General features: G+C 45.7%; 1 protein-coding gene across 1 annotated transcript in view; it reads left to right on the forward strand.

The window, feature by feature from the left end:
• Window positions 1-14,911, forward strand: part of LOC124595252 — a 129,276-nt gene that overhangs the window by 100,832 nt on the left and 13,533 nt on the right. The window contains exons 4-5 of the mRNA XM_047133921.1: window positions 3,895-4,297; window positions 7,777-8,241. Of these exons, the coding sequence (XP_046989877.1) occupies window positions 3,895-4,297; window positions 7,777-8,241 (868 nt within the window). The remainder of the gene's footprint in view (window positions 1-3,894; window positions 4,298-7,776; window positions 8,242-14,911) is intronic.

Consider the following 14,911-nt stretch of genomic DNA (forward strand, 5'->3'; position numbering starts at 1 on the left):
ATACAGATGGCCGTACCGTACATGCAACCACAACGGAGGGGTATCTGTTGAGAGGCCAGACAAACGTGTGGTTCCTGAAGAGGGGCAGCAGCCTTTTCAGCAGTTGCAGGGGCAACAGTCTGGATTATTGACTGATCTGGCCTTGCAACATTAACCAAAACGGCCTTGCTATGCTGGTACTGCGAATGGCTGAAAGCAAGGGGAAACTACGGCCGTAATTTTTCCCGAGGGCATGCAGCTTTACTGTATGGATAAATGATGATGGCGTCCTCTTGGGTAAAATATTCCGGAGGTAAAATAGTCCCCCATTCGGATCTCCGGGCGGGGACTACTCAAGAGAACGTCGTTATCAGGAAAAAGAAAACTGGCGTTCTACGGATCGCAGCGTGGAATGTCAGATCCCTTAAGCGGGCAGGTAGATTAGAAAATTTAAAAATGGAAATGGATAGGTTAAAGTTAGATATAGTGGGAATTAGTGAAGTTCGGTGGCAGGAGGAACAAGACTTTTGGTCAGGTGAATATAGGGTTATAAACACAAAATCAAATAGAGGTAATGCAGCAGTAGGTTTAAAAAAGAATCAAAATATAGGAGTGCGGGTAAGCTACTACAAACAGCATAGTGAACGCATTATTGTGGCCAAGATAGACACGAAGCCCACGCCTACTACAGTAGTACAAGTTTATATGCCAACTAGCTCTGCAGATGATGAAGAAATTGAAGAAATATATGATGAGATAAAAGAAATTATTCAGGTAGTGAAGGGAAACGAAAATTTAATAGTCATGGGTGAGTGGAATTCGAGAGTAGGAAAAGGGAGAGAAGCAAACATAGTAGGTGAATATGGATTGGGGCTAAGAAATGAAAGAGGAAGCCACCTGGTAGAGTTTTGCACAGAGCATAACTTAATCATAGCTAACACTTGGTTCAAGAATCATGAAAGAAGGTTGTATACATGGAAGAATCCTGGAGATACTAGAAGGTATCAGATAGATTATATAATGGTAAGACAAAGATTTAAGAACCGGGATTTAATTTGAAAGACATTTCCAGGGGCAGATGTGGACTCTGACCACAATCTATTGGTTATGAACTGTAGATTAAAACTGAAGAAACTGCAAAATGTGAGAATTTAAGGAGATGGGACCTGAATAAACTGACTAAACCAGAGGTTGTACAGAGTTTCAGGGAGAGCATAAGGGAACAATTGACAGGAATGGGGGAAAGAAGTACAGTAGAATAAGATTTGATAGCTCTGAGGGATGAAGTAGTGAAGGCAGCAGAGGATCAAGTAGGTAAAAAGACGAGGGCTAGTAGAACTTCTTGAGTAACAGAAGAAATATTGAACTTAATTGACGAAAGGAGAAAATATAAAAATGCAGTAAATGAAGCAGGCAAAAAGGAATACAGACGTCTCAAAAATGAGATCAACAGGAAGTGCTAAATGGCTAAGCAGGGATGGCTAGAGGACAAATGTAAGGATGTAGAGACTTATCTCACCGGGGGTAAGATAGATACTGCCTACAGGAAAATTAAAGAGACCTTTGGATTAAAGAGAACCACTTGTTTGAATATCAAGAGCTCAGATGGAAAACCATTTCTAAGCAAAGAAGGGAAAGCAGAAAGGTGGAAGGAGTATATAGACGGTCTATACAAGGGCGATGTACTTGAGGACAATATTATGGAAATGGAAGAGGATGTAGATGAAGATGAAATGGGAGATACGATTCTGCGTTAAGAGTTTGATAGAGCACTGAAAGACCTGAGTCGAAACAAGGCCCCGGGAGTAGACAACATTCCATTAGAACTACTGACGGCCTTGGGAGAGCCAGTCCTGACAAAACTCTACCATCTGGTGAGCAAGATGTATGAGACAGGCGAAATACCCTCAGACTTCAAGAAGAATATAATAATTCCAATCCGAAAGAAAGCAGGTGTTGACAGATGTGAAAATCACCGAACTATCAGTTTAATAAGCCACGGCTGCAAAATACTAACGCAAATTCTTTACAGGCGAATGGAAAAACTGGTGGAAGCCGACCTCGGGGAAGATCTGTTTGGATTCCGTAGAAATGTTGGAACACGTGAGGCAATACTGACCTTACGACTTGTCTTAGAAGAAAGATTAAGGAAAGGCAAACCTACGTTTCTAGCATTTGTAGACTTAGAGAAAGCTTTTGACAATGTTGACTGGAATACGCTCTTTCCAATTCTGAAGGTGGCAGGGGTAAAATACAGGGAGCGAACGGCTATTTACAGTTTGTACAGAAACCAGATGGCAGTTATAAGAGTCGAGGGACATGAAAGGGAAGCAGTGGTTGGGAAGGGAGTGCGACAGGGTTGTAGCCTCTCCCCGATGCTATTCAATCTATATATAGAGCAAGCAGTGAAGGAAACAAAAGAAAAATTCGGTGTGGGTATCAAAATCCATGGAGAAGAAATAAAAACTTTGAGGTTCGCCGATGACATTGTAATTCTGTCAGAGACAGCAAAGGACTTGGAAGAGCAGTTGAATGGACTGGACAGTGTCTTGAAAGGAGGATATAAGATGAACATCAACAAAAGCGAAAAGAGGATAATGGAATGTAGTTCAATTAAGTTGGGTGATGCTGAGGGAATTAGATTAGGAAGTGAGACACTTAAAACAGTAAATGAGTTTTGCTATTTGGGGAGCAAAATAACTGATGATGGTCGAAGTAGAGATGATATAAAATGTAGACTGGCAATGGAAAGGAAAGCGTTTGTGAAGAAGAGGAATTTGTTAACATCGAGCATAGATTTAAGTGTCAGGAAGTTGTTTCTTAAAGTATTTGTATGGAGTGTAGCCATGTATGGAAGTGAAACACGGACGATAAATAGTTTGGACAAGAAGAGAATAGAAGCTTTCGAAATGTGGTGCTACAGAAGAATGCTGAAGATTAGATGGGTACATCATACAACTATTGATGAAGTATTGAATAGAATTGGAGAGAAGAGGAGTTTGTGGCACAACTTCAGAAAAAGAAGGTACCGGTTAGTAGGACATGTTCTGAGGAATCAAGGGATCACAAATTTTGCATTGGAGGGCAGCGTGGAGGGTAAAAATCGTAGAGGGAGACCAAGAGATGAATACACTAAGCAGATTCAGAAGCATGTGGGTTGCAGTAAGTACTGGGAGATGAAGAAGCTTGCACAGGATAGGGTAGCATGGAGAGCTGCATCGAACCAGTCTCAGAGCTGAAGACCACAACAACAACAACATACTGCTCGGAGCATTTTATTGACTTTCCGCATTTACATTTATAGTTAAGATTGCTGCATTGCGTATGGCGTCTACAATTACATCTACAGTAATATCTAGAGCATGACTGCAGAGTTTTGCAGAAAAACGACACCCACCAGCACATTCGGAGGTACATAATGGTCCTGTTACCAAATGTTCATACAGATCTGTTTGTTCGAGCCTAAGTACTTTCCTGGTTAGATCTATCATCCGCCCCGATACCTGAGTGGTCAGCGCGGCGGTCAGTCACGCCAAGGGGCCCGGGTTCGATTCGCGGCTGTGTCGGAGATTTTCCCCGCTCAGGGACTCGGTGTTGTGTTGTCCACATTATGATTTCATCATCACCAGTGGAAGGCAAGGGGAAAGCACCACTGGAATCACTTCCCTAGACGCTCATGCGGTGGACCTCTCTGGCGAGGCTTGCCCCATGATAGGACCTGCCGTAAGGCAGAACACAAAGTGTAAGGCAGAACACAAAGTGTTATCAATGGATTAAGTGTGGTGAAGAAAAAGGAGAATGAAATACCAGGCTGTCTGACGCGTTTAAGATGTAGAACATGTTAGAGTGAACTTTCTGCGCAACGTGAGAGGTGCAGCCGGTTGACAGCGGCGCGTGTGCCGTGTTGTTGCGCAGCGCGGTGCTGAGCCCGCTGCACTACGCGATGACCATCACGCGGCGGCGCGCGCGCGGCATGATCGTGGCGGCGTGGGCGGGCGCGGCGCTGCTGGCGGCGCCGCCGGTGCTGGGCCCGCGGCCCGTGGGGCCGGGCGCGCCGCCGCTCGGCTGCGGGCCGTCTGCGCGCTCGCACGCCTTCCGGCTGGCCTACGCGCTCGCGCTGTTCGCCGCCGGCTTCGCGCTGCCGCTGTGCGCCCTCTGCTGGATCTACGCGCGCATGTACAAGGCCGCGCACCGCAACAGCGAGCGCACCCGCCGGCACAGCGTCTCCACCAACCCGGGGGAGCTCGTCGGCTCCGGCGGCGGCAGCAGGGGCGGGTCGCTCGACCTGCCGCAGCCGCCGCAGCCACAGCCGCAGCACGCCGGCGACGCCAGGAAGGTGAGCCTCACACACACACACACACACACACACACACACACACACATACAGGATGACGTTGCAAATCGTCATGTTAATTCCGATTTCATCATCGACGTGTAAACGTCGATGGATCATAACAAGCGACAACAAGACATACGAGCTTTAGTCAATAAATACCTGCAATCCACAATAGTACACAATTTACATTACTGGCCATTAAATTTGGTACACCACGAAGATGACGTGTTACAGACGGGAAATTTAACAAACAGCTAGATGGTGCTGCGATATGCAAATGATTAGATTTTCAGAGCATTCACACAATGTTGGCGCCGGTGACGACACCTACAGCGTGCTGACATGAGGAAAGTTTCCAACCCATTTCTCATACACAAACAGCAGTTGACCAGCGTTGCCTGGTGAAACGTCGTTGTGATGCCTCGTGTAAGGAGGAGAAATGCGTACCATCACCTTTTCCGACTTTGATATAGGTCGGATTGTAGGCTATCGCGATTTCGGTTAATCGTACCGCGACATTGCTGCTCTCGTTGGTCGAGATCCAGTAACTGTTAGCAGAATATGGAATCGGTGGGTTCAGGAGGGTAATACAGAACGCCGTGCTGGATCCCAAAGGCGTCGTATCACTAGCAGTCGAGATGACAGGCATCTTATCCGCATGGCTGTAACGGATCGTGCAGCCACGTCTCGATCCCTGAGTCAACAGACGGGGACGTTTGCAAGACAACAACCATCTGCACGAACAGTTCGACGAAGTTTGCAGCAGCATGGACTATCAGCTTGTAAACCACGGCTGCGGTTACCCTTGACGCTGCATCACAGACAGGAGCGCCTACGACGGTGTAGTCAACGACGAACCTGGGTGCACGAATGACAAAACGTAATTTTTTAGGATGAATCTAGGTTCTGTTTACAGCATCACCATGGTCGCATCCGTGGTTGGCGACATTGTGGTGAACGCACATTGGAAGCGTGTATTCGTCATCGCCATAGTGTCGTATCACCCGGCGTGATGGTATGGGGTGCCATTGGTTACGAGTCTCGGTCATCTCTTGTTCGCATTGACGGCACTTTGAAAAGTGGGCGTTACATTTCAGATGTGTTACGACCCGTGGCTCTACCCTTCATTCGGTCCCTGGAAAACCCTACATTTCAGCTGGATAATGCACGACCGCATGTTGCAGGTCCTGTACGGGCCTTTCTGGATACAGAAAATGTTCGACTGCTGCCCTGGCCAGCACATTCTCCAGATCTCTCACCTACTGAAAACGTCTGGTCAATGGTGGCCGAGCAACTGGCTCGTCACAATACGCCAGTCACTACTCTTGATGAACTGTGGTATCGTGTTGAAGGTGCATGGGCAGCTGTATCTGTACGCGCCATCTAAACTGTGTTTGACTCAATGCCCAGGCGTACCAAGCCCGTTATTACGACCAGAGGTGGCTTTTATGGGTACTGATTTCTCGGGATCTATGCACCCAAATGGCGTGAATATATAAACACATGTCAGTTCTAGTATAATATATCTGTCCAATGAATACCCGTTTATCATCTGCATTTCTTCTAGGTGTAGCAATTTTAGTGCCCAGTAGTCTATTCATGTAGCAATACCCTACATATTTTATTCATAATTTCGTAGTCTAATAGCACTTCCCTGGTCTAGTAATACTCTGAAGAGCCAAACAAACTGGTACACTTGCCATATATAGTGTAGGGCCCCCACGAGCACGCAGAGGTCCCGCAACGCGATGTGGCTTGTACTCGACTTATATGTGAAGAAATGCTGGGGGGAACAGACGCCAGTATGGGTGCGAGGGAATGGAGATCTCTTCTGAATAGCTTGTAGCAAGGCTTTCCAGAAATGGTCAACAATGTTCTTGTCTGGGGAGTTTGGTGGACAGAGAAAATGTTTAAGCTCAGAAGAGTGTTCCTGCAGCCACTCTGTAGCAATTCTGAAGGTGTGGGGTGTCGCATTGTCATGCTGGAATGGCCTGAGTCCGTCGGAATGCACAATGGACATGAATGGGTACAGGTGATCAAACAGGATGCTTACGTACGTGTCACCTACCACTCCAACCGCACACGCCTCACATCATTACAGAGCCGCCACCAGCTTGAACAGTAACCTGCTAACATGCAGGATTTATGGATTCATGAGATTGTCTCCACACCCGTACACGTCCAGCCGCTCGATACAGTTTAAAACGAGACTCGTGCGACCAGGCAACATGTTTCCACTCATCAACAGTGCAATGTCCGCATTCACGGGTCCAGGTGAGGCGTAAAGCTTTGTGTCATGCAATCGTAAAGGATACTCGAGTGGACCTTGGGCTCCGAAAGCCCATATCAATTATGTTTCGTTGAACGGTGCGCAGACACTTGTTGATGGCCCAGCATTGAAATCTACAGGAATTTTCGGAAGGGTTGCACTTCTGTCACACTGAACGACTCTCTTCAGTCGTCGTTGGTCCCGTTCTTGCAGGATCTTTTTCTGACAGCAGCGTTGTCGGAGATTTGGTGTTGTAGCGTACTTCTGATATTCACGGAACACTCGTGAAATGTGAAATGGACGTACGGGAAAATCCCCACGTAATCGCTACATCGGAGATGCTGTGTCTCATCGCTCGTGCGTCGACTATAACACCACGTTCAAACTCACTTAAATCTCGATAACGTGCTATTATAGTACCATTAACCGATCTAACAGCTGCGCCAGACACTTGTCTTGTATGTCTTGTATAGGCGTTGCCGACCGAGGTGCCGTGTCCTGCCTGTTTACATATCTCTGTCTTTGAGTATGCATGACTATACCAGTTTCCTTGGCGCTTTAGTATATACATATAGTTTCTTGAAGTTATAATTCAGAACACCACACTCACAGGAAGTTTGCAGAATTTTATTGGAGAATGCTTGTCTGTAGACAGCCATCCCCACCCTTTCTGGTTTATTTGACGTATTGTGACTTCATTTATCGTGAAGCCACCATTATTTGCACGATCTCGTAGATTCCATGGACCTTCGCAAGTTTCCAATCCGGGACGGCGATGGTGGGCAGTAGTTTCCCATATAGCAAGTGCAACATCGCGATGAAAATATTTCTCTTGTCGCCCCTTACTGCAGGTAGCTTCGCCGAACCAGACTCAAGAACATGCATGGAAGAACCAAAGTTCGGAGCCCATTACGCGTATCTAAACTAACTACTTAACTAACACCTCGATTACCGAAAGACACGGGGCAACTGATCACTTTCACCAAAGTGATATGTTAAACCACACACTCCTTCACTTCTACATTTCTACTCCCGCTGACAGCCGAATCCCGAGGCTCGAATTGTATGCATCTCGAAGACAGCACCATCCGCCTGTGGATCGAGCACCTCACCCACAAAGACATTTATAGAATTCCTATGACTGCCACTTGCTGGTGCCCTTGAGAGCGCGACGCTTTCGCTTCGGCAGGAGGAAGGGTGCCGGCGGCCCGGGAAGAACCCGCCGCTGTCACAGCTGTCGCAGACGAAGCGGCGCTGCTCCAACGCCAGCCTGTCGACGCTGCTGTTCCGCGAGGAGGGCCGCGCGGTGAAGACGGCCGCCATGGTGGTGGCGTCGTTCCTGCTCTGCTGGACGCTCTTCTTCGCGACCGTGCTGGCGGACGCGTGGGCCGCCACGTGGCAGGGCGCCGACGACGACGACGAGGCCGAGGCGGAGGGCCCGGGTTCGGTGCCCGAGCAGTGCCGCCGGCTGGCCGAGCTGCTGGCGCTCTCCTCCGGCTGCGTCACGCCCGCCATCTACGTGTTCCGCAACGAGGCGGCGCGCGCCGAGGCGCTGCGGCTGCTCCTCTGGTGGCGCCCCCTGGCCGCCGCCGCCGCGGCCGCCGCCGCCTCCGCCACCGCCGCCGTGCACCGCGTGGGCGAGCCCTGCGCCATTAAGGTGAGGGCCACGAAAAGCACGCAGCCAAGTAATTCCATTCAACTCGCCGCGCTCTACATAAACCCAATATCAATTGCAACTAGAGTTGTAAAGGATTCTGTAAACTACAATGAATAAGACTAGACTACTGCCGGCCGGCAGTAATTCTGTCGGAGACAGCAAAGGACCTGGAAGAGCAGTTGAACGGAATGAACAGTGTCTTGAAAGGAGGATACAAGATGAACATCAACAAAAGCAAAACGAGGATAATGGAATGTACTCAAATTAAATCGGGTGATGCTGAGGGAATTAGATTAGGAAATGAGACACTTAAAGTAGTAAAGGAGTTTTCCCATTTGGGGAGCAAAATAACTGATGATGGTCGAAGTAGAGAGGATATAAAATGTAGACTGGCAATGGCAAGGAAAGCGTTTCTGAGGAAGAGAAATTTGTTAACATCGAGCATAGGTTTAAGTGTCAGGAAGTCGTTTCTGAAAGTTTTTGTATGGAGTGTGGCCTTGTATGGAAGTGAAACATGGACGATAAATAGTTTGGACAAGAAGTGAATAGAAGCTTTCGAAATGTGGTGCTACCGAAGAATGCTGAAGATTAGATGGGTAGAACACATAACTAATGAGGAGACACTGATTAGGATTGGGGAGAAGAGGAGTTTGTGGCACAACTTGAATAGAAGAAGGGATCGGTTGGTAGGAAATGTTCTGAGGCATCAAGGGATCACCAATTTAGTATTGGAGGGCAGCGTGGAGGATAAAAATCGTAGAGGGAGACCAAGAGATGAATAAACTAAACAGATTCAGAAGGATGTAGGCTGCAGTAAGTACTGTGAAATGAAGAAGCTTGCACAGGATAGAGTAGCATGGAGAGCTGCATCAAACCAGTCTCAGGACCACAACAACAACAACAACTGCCGGCCGAAGTGGCCGTGCGGTTCTAGGCGCTACAGTCTGGAGCCGAGCGACCGCTACGGTCGAAGGTTCGAATCCTGCCTCGGGCATGGATGTGTGTGACGTCCTTAGGTTAGTTGGGTTTAATTAGTTCTACGTTCTACGCGACCGATGACCTCAGAAGTTAAGTCGCATAGTGCTCAGACCCATTTGAACTAGACTACTGCATATGTACAAGCAGATTTTGTCAGTTAACGTCGTAACCGTGTTGTCTGTACTTGAGGTGTGTTGCATACCTATTGGACGTTACCTCATGCCGATCGCATTCTTTATGTATGCGATTTGTGTCTTACTATATTCCCTTAAAAACCGCAAGAGGTAAACCGTCTAAAAACCTTAGTGAGAATATGTGAACTCAAAAATACAGGGTGGTCCCTTGATCCTCACCGGTCCAAATATCTCACGAAATAAGCGACAAAGGTAAAACTACAAAGAACGGCCGCGCGGGATTAGCCGAGCGGTCTGGGGCGCTGCAGTCATGGACTGTGCGGCTCGTCCCGGCGGAGGTTCGAGTCCTCCCTCGGGCATGGGTGTGTGTGTTTGTCCTTAGGATAATTTAGGTTAAGTAGTGTGTAAGGGTAGGGACTGATGACCTTAGCAGTTAAGTCCAATAAGATTTCACACACACATTTTGCATACATAGAACGAAACTTGTCTAGTTCACACGCACATTTTGCATACAAAGAATGAAACTTGTCTAGTTGAGACACACATTTTGCATACAAAGAACGAAACTTTTGCTTGAAGGGGGAAACGGCGCTATCGTTGTCCCGCTAGATTACGCTGCCATAGGTCAAGCGGATATCAACTGCGTTTTTTTTAAATAGGAACCCCCATTTTATTACATATTCGTGTAGTACGTAAAGAAATATGAATGTTTTAGTTGGACCACTTTTTTCGCTTTGTGATAGATGGCGCTGTAATAGTCACAAAAGTATAAGTACGTTGTACCACGTAAAATTCCGCCAGTGCTGACGGTATCTGCTTCGTAATACATTACCCGTGTTAAAACGGACCGTTTACCAACTGCGGAAAAGGTCGATATCGTGTTGATGTATGGCTATTGTGATCAAAATGCCCAACGGGCGTGTGCTGTGTATGCTGGTTTCCCTCTTCAAGCTAGACGAGTTTCGTTCTTTGTGGTTTTTTCGTTTGATACTTATTTCGTGAGATATTTGGCCCGGTCATTATCAATGGACCACCCTGTATATCAAACATCGCTTCAATACTTCGCTTCATAGAGGTCACAGTTCATAGTAATCGACAGAAAGTCATCGAGTAAAACAGAAGTGATTTCTGGCGTTCCCGAAGGTAGTGTTATAGCCCCTTTGCTGTTCCTTATCTATATAAACGGCTTGGGAGATAATCTCACCAGCCGTCTTAGATCGTTTGCAGATGAGGCAGTCGTTTATCGACCAGTAAAGTCATCAGAAGATCAAAAAGATTTGCAAAACGTTGTAGAAAAGGAATCTGTGTGGTGCGAAAATTGGCAATTGACCCTAAATAACGATAAGTGTGAGGTCATCAACATGAGTGCTAAAAGAAATCCGTTAAACTTCTGTTACACGATAAATCAGTCAAGTCTACAGGCCGTAATTTCAACTAAATAACTAGGAATTACAATTACGAATTAATTAAATTGGAAGAAACACATAGAAAATATTGTGGGGAAGGCTAACCATAAACTACGTTTTATTGGCAGAACACTTAGAAAATGTAACAGATCCACTGAAGAGACTGCCTACACTACTCTTGTCCGTCTTCTTTTAGAATACTCCTGCGCGGAGTGGGATCCTTACCTGATGGGATTGACGGGGTACATCGAGAAAGTCCAAACAAGGGCCGCAAGTTTTGTATTACCGCGAAATAGGGGACAGAGTATCACTGAAATGATACAGGATTTGGAGTGGACATCATTAAAGCAAAGGCGTTTTTCGTTGCAGCAGAGTCTTCTCACGACATTTGAATCACCAACTTTCTCCTCCGAAAGCGAAAATATTTTGCTGACGTCGACCTACATAGGGAGAAGCGATCATCATAATAAAATACGGGAAATCAGAGCTCGGGTGGAAAGATATAGGTGTTCGTTTTTCCTAGCGCTGTACGAGATTGGAATATGAGAGAATTATTCTGAAGGTGGTGCTATGAACCATCTGCCAGGCACTTAAATGTGATTTGCAAAGTATCCACTTAGATATAGATGCAAATGTAGATGGGGATGAATACTCCGTCCAACGTAAATAAAACACGATCCATGTTATTCATAAACGATCTCGCGTTTATCATTTGATAATAATCAAGAACGTTCTATTGAGTACAAAAATCAGCAATCATTACATACGTATTTTTTAAAGTTTGTGCACGTAAGCTGTACTTGCATCACTAGTGACTGCTTGGGTTACATAAACGCTCCCAGTCTCTCCCTTACACGTTCATTTACGTTTCTTTTCCTACCGATGCTAAAAACGCTACCGGTAATCTTACTATTTACTTTGTCATGTATGCAGTGTACCAAATTTATCGAACCATAGTTTTGATAGAGTGCAACTATTATTGCAACTAATGGATCTATTCCAAATCATTTCTTTCATATCAAAAATGTTTTGTTCATCAAAACCTAAACGCTACATAATAAAAGTTGGTTCCCATGTGACTTAACTGACCCTTTTGGCCACTACATAAAATCGCTTGAAATTATCCGTTCATTTCTATATCGAACTTTTAACATATACACGGTGTCCCATAAGGAACGTTTAACGTTCAGAGACATGACTGAAACATCATTTGGAGTAAAAATGTCTAGTAAACATTAGTTCTAAAATGCATACACTAAGTATTATGAGCACTTTTTCATCTTCGATACTCTGAAACAAATCGCTTCTACTAAAAGCTCTTTGCTTTCCATATTTTGCGAAGGGGTAGCATGCACCAAAGCAATAAAAGAAATGCCTGGCAAACATGGGCTCTAAAATGCATATCTTCAGAGCTATGAGTACGTGTTTAGAAGAAGAGATGTGTTTCACATAGCTCTTAAAGTATGCACTTCACTGCACATATTTACCAGACATTTTTGTTTCGAATGATAGTACCTACCGTATTCTTAAATACTCACCATTCTTCCGCAGACACCCTGTAATTATTTGCAGCGTTACACACTTCCGTATGCAAGCCCCGTAGGAACGTAGATGAAGGGATACACGAAACTTAAGACAAATTACACGACGTAGGGCTCGGCATATTTACTAGGAAACGTTTGTTAACTGACCTGGAATAACCCTCTGCACTGCTACACTGTAAATTCGGGAATCCAGAGTAGCTTGGAACCGCGACACTGGATTCTCCTAGATCACTGATAAGGGGCAGTCAAATGAAAACGAGACAGATGGAAAACAGTATATACATTGTTTATTATTTCAAAACAAATCGTTGTAATTGTTAATATATATATTCCACTGTAAGATAAGAGTGTCTGCGCCTTCACGGAAATATATTTGTGGAGGCCGACTGTACCATGGTTGAATCAAGGCGTACATCCTTTCGTCCAAAGCAAATCGACGCCCTCGAATGTCTTTCTTCAGGGCTCCAAAAATTATGAAAGCGCATGGCGAGAGATCGGGACTTAACGGAGAGTGTGTAAGCGCTTCCCAGCGAAACTTCTGCAGTGTAATCGGAGTAACGTTTGCAACATGTTGGCCGGCATTATTCTGCAGCAGAATGACGCCGTCCGTCATCATATCTGGGCGTTTGGACTCTATGTGAAGTGAGAAATGTCTACGTACCGCTGTGCGTTAATTGTGGAGACGTGTTGCAGAAATTCAATGAGTAGCGGGTCTTTCCTGGAGCTGGCGTGCCTATTGTTTCGACTACGTTGCGAAATTTAACTGGAAACTCCTTACAGATCCTCCATCAAGCCCCGATCTCTCCATGCGATTTTCATGTTTTTGGAACCCTGAAGGAAGACATTAGTGGCTGTCGACTTGCTTCGGAGGAAGAGGTGCACGCATGGGTACAATCGTGTTTCCCAGGCAACCGCAAACAGATTCACATGAAGACACTGACCACCTTATCACATTGTGGGATAAATATTTTAACAATTAAGTCGATTACCTACTTTTTTCAATTTCTTGTTTCCGTTTGACTGACCCTTATACAAATGATCTGCAGCAGTTTAACCGTGTAGAGCTCCGAAGACTGTACTGGAAACGTGCACTGTAAACAGTCACTCCACCAGCATCCAACTTGTTTCTAGCTACTCGCACTAACAATTTCGATAAATAAAACAAGACAATACGAGTAGTTGAGCGACAAAAGACGGAAAAAATACACAAAAAACTCCATACGTACAGTTACCTAGGGGAACGAACTGAATTAAGTGTTTTCTATTAGACATAATGGTCCCAGGCTCGACTACGCAGCCTTTTCTTATCAAACATGTGATCACTCACTAAAATCCAACACTCCTCTAGAAACCAATGGCTTAAGCGGAAATACGCGCCTGCGAAATAGAACGAACTTTCAAAGTCTTCCGCAACTTTCCATACTGGCGTAACAGCTTTATTGATCACTGAAGTACACTCCCGATCTGATACACTTAATATCAAATCCTGCCTACTCATGAAATGATCGTTGTCTAGGAATCCTGCTTTCTCGGATGGCTACACAAACAATTCAAACAAATCGTGTTAATGAGTTTTATTACGAAAAGTAAATGACAATACTTAACTTTCAAAATTACATAGATGTGTCGCAAGCAAAGGGCGACATACGAAATAAACAAGGTTCTTCAGTATAACAATGCTAATACAAGTGAAGTAATACAATTGACGCTTCTATTCAGGTCGCTAGTCTTGAAGATTTTCTTCCACTGAGCTGCATCCAGTCGGGCGCGTCACTTATGTTCTCTTCGGATAGAGGCCGCTGCTGTCGCATTGTCGTCCTGGAGAGGGGCGATCAGCCGGCCTCTGTGACCGAGCGGTTCTAGGCGCTTCAGTTCGGAACCGTGCTGCTGCTACGGTCCCAGGTTCGAATTCTGCCTCGGGCGTGGATGTGTGTGATGTCCTTAGGTTAGTTAGGCTTAAACAGTTATTAGTCTAGGGGACTGATGACCTCAGATGTTAAGTCCCAAAGTGCTTAGAGCCATTTGAACCATTTTTTTAGAGGGGCGGTCAGCGTGCAGTTGGCTGACGCCTTCTCACAGCCATCTCTGCGATATCGTTCACGACTGGCGTTCCCGCGCTTCACTTTACGCCGTAACACTTAACATTCTTAAACTTCAGCTCCTCACACCTTGAGACACGGTACTTTCAAAATTTAAACTCCACCGAAAAAGATTCGCTGCTCGTAATCTACACCTATGTGGGCTTCTGGCTGCGACCCAATTTTCTGGTTCCATAAAAGCTCCTTCTGCAGCTCCGAAACAAATCCATGTAATTGTATTACCACTCATGCCTTTCAGCCAGTCAGCCTCATATGCATAGTTCAAGCGTTTTCATTGACAATATCCAACTCTCCAAATACCATATCACAGTAAATTATTGTTTCCTGCCACGGCTTTTCAAAAGTGTATTTCCACCAAAAACTGAGAGACACGAACGTAACTGGAAATTCGCTGTTCTTATGCCAGCTTAGTATGTCCCAGTCATAACCGATCTCCAAGGATTACTCAGTGACCAGTCCAGCATCTGAAGGCTGAACAGTACCCTTGCACGATGGACAGCGGACTCCAG

The sequence above is a fragment of the Schistocerca americana genome, chromosome 1, assembly GCF_021461395.2.
Source record: "Schistocerca americana isolate TAMUIC-IGC-003095 chromosome 1, iqSchAmer2.1, whole genome shotgun sequence".
NCBI classification, from domain to species: Eukaryota; Metazoa; Arthropoda; class Insecta; order Orthoptera; family Acrididae; genus Schistocerca; species Schistocerca americana.